We start from the raw sequence: 7,229 nt of genomic DNA, 5'->3' as shown, positions 1-7,229 counted from the left end.
TACTCCCTGGAATGGAGATAAGAAACGCCCTAACCTTTGGAATAGTGATAGGATTGGAATCAAATGGTATAAATACAGATGTAACAAGGCAGAACTTAGAAGACAGAACTTAGAAGACAGAACTTAGAAGACAGAACCAAGAGACACAGAACCTAGATAAAGAACCTAGACACAGAACCTACACAGAACCTAGAGACAGAAAAACTTCGCTGGAGAGTACATGGCAAAAGATCCTGGACTGAACCTGACTACAGAAATTGGCAAGAGAACCTGACTAGAACCTGGTGACTGAACCTGGCTGGAGAACCTAGCAAGAGAACATGGACACAGAACCTGGCTGGAGATCCTAACCAGAACTTCGCTGGAGATCCTGAACAGAACTTGGCTAGAGATCCTGGCTAGGCTGCTGATCAACTAAACGCTGTCTCCGTGTCATTCCTTCTTCGCCGACTCCGTCCACACCTTTGGGGACCCCTGGACCTGCTGGTGTTGGACCCCGGCAGGACTTTCACCAGAAAAAAAAATAATGGACATGTGCAGGTATATACCTAAGCATACTATTTCAGGGGACTCATGCATTTATTCAATGAATACCTATTTATGAGTAATAAGTATTGTTGAGTGCTAATTATAGAGTGATGAGCAAGATAGACAAGATCTCCACCTCAGAGCTTTGGGGGACAAAACACCACCAAGTAAATAAAAAAGGCATGCCACATGCCATGGTCCCATGATGGAGAAATTGGTTGGAGGAGTGCAGGAAGTGGTCTGGTAAACTGGTCTGTTTGTGGAGACATCTTGGCCAGAGACCTGAACACCACTCACTGGAGGGAAAGCATCCCAGGCGATAAACTGAGAGGTCTGAAGTGGAAACGAGCTCAGCATTTTCAAAAGACAGCAGCTGGTATGGCAGGCACAGAGCAAGTGAGGGAGAGTGACAGGAGGTGACTTCAGGGGCAGAGGCCAGATCACGCAGAGCCTTGTAGGTTGTTACAAGGAGGTGGCTTCCACCCAACCCACTTGCCCAAGCCTATTTCTAGACCCTAAAGGAGACACAGTCTCCATTTCACGAACTCCAGAGGGAGATGCTCATTTAGGAAAAAATGTCTTATGGGGGTTAAAGACTCAGAGAATACATCTGAAAATACAGAGGCCAGAGCCATTTTCTAGACCCTCAGATGGGCAGTGTCTCGAGTATGGCTGTGAGGCACAACTGCTTGCTGAATTATTGCAAGTTAAAGTTGCTATTTGCAAGCAACATTTTACAGAGGCCTCTCTCTAATCAGCATCCTGTCTCTGCCCACTACAGAATGCTAAGGCATCCCAGGCCTGCCCGCGATACACTCAGTAGGCTTGACATCTCTTTACTTCTTCAAATGGCCAACAAGGGCTTTGTATTTGCTGAGTTGTGAGAGCTTGGATGTGGCTTTATTCAACATGTCACTCTGCTTTGGGGAGCCTATATACAGTGTGGCAATCTGGCTTTGCGCAGTCTCCATTTCTTCAAGTGACTCAAAAGGCAATTGTCTTTGAGCTCTCCTATGTTGATGGCTGGCTTGAGAATGTAAACAGTCTGTAAAACAGCTGCCCCATCAGAACTAAGAAGATTTAATACTTTACTTTTTCCAGAGATCCTCTTAGATCCCTAAATTAGAGGAAGGAAAATGCACTGGCATTCTGATTTCTAATTCATTCTTTTCTTGAAGTGAATCTGAAAATAAAGAATTCAAAATCCCAATTCTAATTTGAGAGCTGACGTGTAGAAACAGCACTGAACCACAGTCCTACTAGGAAGCCTTTAGATTGTGTGGTTAAGAAGGCAGCCCTGGCCTTTACTGGCCTCAAGTTTTTCATCTATAATGAAGATATTGAATTAAACAAGCTTCTAAACCAGGGCCAGCTGTATGAAAGATCCTCCCCTGAAAATCACACTGCCCCCTTGTCCACACACAAAACAAGGAAACTTTCTTACACACACACACACACACACACACACACACACACACACACACACCAATCAATCAATTTTTAAAATTCTACTGTATCTATATTTTGCTTTTCCAGTTTCTCCCTTGGAGAATTATTTTGTACAAAATTAATTTGTAAGTCGAATTGTTGGCCTTCATTTTTTGAGGTGACTGCATTTGGGGGCTGGGTCGGAGAGGCACTGCTCTGAAACCTGGTCGTCCACCAAGTGGGCGGGGCATCCTGACAGGGACCTCTAGTCCATAAACCATGGAGCAGGGCACTTTTTGGGAGAGATGCCAACCCCAAACACTATATAAAACTAGCAACCTACTGTATGTCTCTGCTAATAGAAAGTAAACCTGTGGGACTACAGACTCTATTCACTCCTATGTCTCCAGTGTCTACAACAGTGCCTGGCACAAGGTAGGTGCTTAGTAAATTTGTTGAATAGATGGAGCCAGGCATTGTGCTTCAACTTTGGTGGCTTCTAGCAGTGCCACACTTTCCATGGGAAAGATGCCCAGGAGCAGGGAAGGGGTGGGAGTGGTAACTCAAACCTCTAGCTTTGCTCCCTTCTTTAGGATCCAAAATCCTTGAACATTTTGAGACTGACTTTCAAAAGTCTCCGATAAAGTAGGTGGAGAAAAAATTGTTTCATTTTTCCAACCCACCCATCTCTTCCTTTCCCCATTGCTAGGGTCTGAATGTGACTCCTGTGCTACAATCCATGTCTGCCCCATGGCAGACACAATTTCTAAGAATCCTATTATGAATGACTTCTAAACTCAAGAATCCTTTCATTCACCTGTTATATAAACCGAGATAGTCAATTGGATTTGTTTAAAACAAAATCCTTTGGACCAAAGATGTAGCTCTCACATTTCAACAGATTCCTACAGTGAGCACATTTTTGCTCAGAAGTTGAAAGAATATGAGAATTGAACTAAATTTTTTTAAACAGATTTAAAATTCTCCTAGTTTTCTCAACAATGCCCTGCTGATGCAGTAAACCACAGCTAAAGTGGCTTTAACAATGATGGACCAGTTGGAAATCATTTGTGTATAAAAAGAAGACATAGAATTTGAGTCTCTTTGGAAAATCAGATGTGAAGTAGCCCCTGGAGCCCAGTGGCTGTTATGAAAGCAGAGGCACCTTCCCATTGGCCGAGGGGATTTACCCAGATGTCTGGCTTCCACATAAAAGGCAGGAACCACTGAAGTCAGTTTCCACTTCCACTCAAAGGGCGATAACATAAGCAGCAAACAAGGCGATGGCAAGACTGTTGTTACTTTTCCTTCCAGGTCTTGTGGCCGTAGGCACCGTGCATGGAATATTTATGGACAAACTTGCATCCAAGAAGCTCTGTGCAGATGACGAGTGTGTCTGTAAGGACTTTTTAAATGCCTTTTATTATGTTGTTATTAAATAATTGAAAAACTATCCACTAATAGCACAACATCTGATTGTTCTTTGAAGTGAATCTTCTCTAATGTGTATGTTTGATTGGCATTGTTTTATCCTGGTCTGTATCTCTAGAGAGTTAACCATAGGATATCTGCTTGGCTAAGGTTCTGTTGGATGCAGCTTTAATGCTTTGTATTTCTTACTCCCTTTGAACTGACCAGAAGCTGTGAATGGGGAGGTATTAGTCACTCCGATTTCCGAGTTTTCTGCTCTGCTCTGCCTTTTTACTGTTTTAAAATCTAGGAGCCAAAAAGGTAGTCATTCAATGTTTTGTTTTGTTTTTCCTTCCAGATACTATTTCTCTGGTCAGAGCTCAAGAAGATTACAATGCCCCAGACTGTAGATTCATTAACGTTAAAAAAGGGCAGCAGATATATGTTTACTCAAAGCTGGTAAAAGAAAATGAAGCTGGAGAATTTTGGGCTGGCAGTGTAAGATGAGATTATTGAAAATATACACACATCTTGACATATGTTGCTCTTAATGTTCTTCTCTATTACCTATCTTCAATGCATTTTACATGTTTAAAACTGGCCGTTAAGAACAATGTAGAGATTGTAGATGCAAGTACAAAAACTCATGTATATTTGTTTTTATGGTATTTTGAAGAAACAATGACAATTTTATAACAGAGCCAAATGCAGGCTTATGTGATGTTTTTGCAAGAAAAACTAGTCAGATACATGGGAACTTGAGCCTCCCAAAGAGTTTGAAACTTACTAAAAGTTACTTGCATTAGCCAAGTAAAGGTATGTATGTTGGCAGTCGGTCTATGTTTCAATATTTTAAAGGAAACTTTAGCCCCTTCTTTAATTCCAAAGAATCTCCTTTTTTTAGTTAAAATGTGTAGAATGGGCCCTGGGGAGGGGTAAAGCCAGGACTGACTTACTGTCCTCATCGGTAGTGCAGCAGATAGATTCTCAGGTAACGAAGAATTAAATCTTAAATTCACTCAAGTATCTGTTCATTTAAATTTTTAAAAACTGAGAAATGCAAGTCCTTTAAAATAAAATTTACTTTTAAAAATTTACTGACTTTGTTTATTTATGATTCCAAAGTTATCTCAGGCAGCTCACAAGATTGCAGAAAATAAAGGCATGCTGAAGTAGTGAGACCAGTAAGAGACTGGGCCACAGATGAATAGATACACAACTTCTGAGGGTTGTGTAATTACAGACCTAATTCTGTAAGTGAACTTAAAATTTCAGTCTGAGCCCCTGGGATCTGGAGTGAAGTGCAAGGCATTGGCAGTTATGTCATTCTCACTAACAGCAGAGGGGATGCCTGAGGGTCTCTGGAGCCTCACATCCGCTTTCCCCTGACTGTTTCGTTTCTGGGCACAGGTGTATGGCAATGACCATGAGGATGAGATGGGAACGGTGGGTTATTTTCCCAGGAACTTGGTGGAGGAGCAACACGTGTACCAGGAAGCCACCAAGGAAGTCCCGACCACAGTAAGTGTCTCAGAGGTGGCCAGAGAAAGACTCAGCTCTTGGCATAATGCAGGCTGGTGTTTACGTGCATCATGTAACTCACAATATGTATGGAACAAAGCCCCAGGTTCCCGTGGGGACTTCTGAGACAGAGAGGTTTGGGAGAGCATCCATACCTACTACCAAGGTTGAAAGAGTATTGAACTTTCTCCACTGACCCCCCCTTTTGTTTTAGTTGAAAGTAAAGAAACCAAAACAGTATCATCTGACTCTAACTGATGGTCACATATTTATTTGCTCAAGACTTGGGCTGGGGAAAAAATATACCACCTGTATTTAATAAAGTCAATATATTCTGGTAAAATCTTTGAATACCTTATTTTTGTGGTAGACTCGACTTATGTATGAAAAAAAATTACACTCTTTCCAATGCCCTGGGGTCTTGTAAACCCAGGACAGAAATAAAAGATCCCCTTATAGCTACTTTGTAAGGTGGTTATTTTGAAGCCGTTCTCCTGGAGCTAACTGCTGTGCTAAATAATTTCAAAACATTGCCCAACCTAACCAAATGGAATTCACTTGTCATCATTTGTTAGCATTGAACTTGAATGCGTCAAATAACCATAAATTAAAAGTGTATTTGAGAACTTTCATTTTAAGTGATTTTACTTTAAAGTGATAATTAAGTCATAATCTTTGGGTTTCAACCTTTACTTATTTTAAGTCCAAATTAAGCTTTGATTAGGTATTATTTTAAATAAAGAATCTACATCTGTTTTCTGGCCCCACCTCTCAGTTCATCCTTTTTTTCCTTTTGTTTCTGTTCCAGGATATTGACTTTTTCTGCGAGTAAGAAATTAGACAAATCTGCAAGTAGAAGGAAAACACCAAAATTAAGAAAAAAGGCAAACAAACAAGAAACCCCAAATTCTGTGTCCCTTATTTTGGACTTTGGTTTCCAGGATTTGTTACCTTACAGGAGGACTAAGGTTTGGGGCCATAGGTGGCAGAAAAGGAAGGGCTTCAACTCAGTCTCATTTTCTATTGAAAATAGAAATTTCTATTGGTTTCAGCGCAAGTGGGTGATTGAAAGCAGAGGATTACTTGTCAGCCTTCTCTTACCGGGGGATGCATAGAGAAGATAGTTCATCCGTAGCTATTTCTGAAGAGTAATTCTTCCCCGCTCTTTGGCTCCCTGTATAAACCTGGTAGATCACACAGGTCTTTCCTTGGGACATGCTGTTTTCTTCCTACATGACTTTCTGGAAAATTGGAATGTTATAATTTACACAAAGGCGCTGTATCATCAGGGAATACTCTAGGATTGTTGTTACTTTTCGTCTTTGATGGCTTTGGGATGTGAAGTTGTTGGTGGGGGGAGAGCTATTCGGACTCACAGATGTTTGAACTATGCTTTTAAATTTATCTTTTTAAAAAGTCTCACAAATTATTTCATCTGAATAATTTTACCCTCTAAATGATCAATTTACCCCACTCCAAATTTTAAATATGTGTGTATACAGTGGGGGTGGGACAGTTTATAAAATATTTTTAACGAGATGGTTTCCCTTTAATATGTGCTACCACTTGGTGTTATTCAAGCTTCAAGTGAAAAGACACAGAAAAAAAAAATCTGTAGGTTATTTTCTCCTTCTGTTTCAACTTGAATTTCCTCTTCCTGTGCAAATTCCCCAGTCAAGGACGATGTGGCAAGAAAATCTGGTGAGGGACGCAGGTTGGGTAGTTCCAATTGACCCATAAGTTTTCCTATATTTAACTGGAAATCTGCTTTGGCTTTGTATTACTAATGTAATTCTTTTGATGTAGTCATAAATTTGTGTTGTTTGTCAGTTTACAATGTTAATAAAAATGTCTGTACTAGACAAAAAAATTTCACCATTTCTGAGTTTAAATTTATTTTAAAAACATTTTTACCTTAGTGTGTAGAAAGTCGGTGCCAGAGGAGGGGGGTGGCTAGAAATAGGGTTTGTTCCTCAGCTTTCTGTGGTCTGGTCATCCCACGACCATGAAGAAGGGGCCGTTCAAGGTAAGTTGGAGACTTACACCCCAGGGTCATTTTTCATCTAGGTCCACTGTGACTTTAGAGGAAGATGTTTTTACCAAATTATTATGGTAAATGATACACCCCTCTTCCCCCCCCAAAAGCCTAAAACCCCCAAACTAGATTATTTGTTTTATCTTACTGTATTCCATTAAAAGTTTCAGGCAGCATGTAGGGCTCTCAACACACTTTTAAGGTAAGAAGAGTTTACTCTACCTTTGTTTCTAGTTGTCTCTTGCCTGCTGGCTCCCTCATTCCAGATACTCCATCAGCCCTTGAAACACCCAGAAGCCCCATTGTC

The 7,229-nt window shown here is 40.7% G+C and overlaps 1 protein-coding gene across 1 annotated transcript; it reads left to right on the top strand.

Annotated features, from left to right (window-relative positions):
* Positions 1-3,239: 3,239 nt before the first annotated feature.
* OTOR (otoraplin) lies at positions 3,240-5,719 on the top strand (the record flags this gene model as incomplete). Its single annotated transcript, XM_081096980.1, has 4 exons — positions 3,240-3,354; positions 3,725-3,864; positions 4,777-4,887; positions 5,696-5,719. 4 exons carry the CDS (start codon positions 3,240-3,242, stop codon positions 5,717-5,719), a joined length of 390 nt encoding a protein of 129 aa, XP_080953106.1.
* Between the last annotated feature and the right edge of the window lie 1,510 nt (positions 5,720-7,229).

Source organism: Myotis nattereri (assembly GCF_964212035.1).
Source record: "Myotis nattereri genome assembly, chromosome: 8".
Classification (NCBI taxonomy): domain Eukaryota; kingdom Metazoa; phylum Chordata; class Mammalia; order Chiroptera; family Vespertilionidae; genus Myotis; species Myotis nattereri.
The sequence above is the reverse complement of the archived record's forward strand: the minus strand, read 5'-3'. Positions and strand labels throughout refer to the sequence as shown.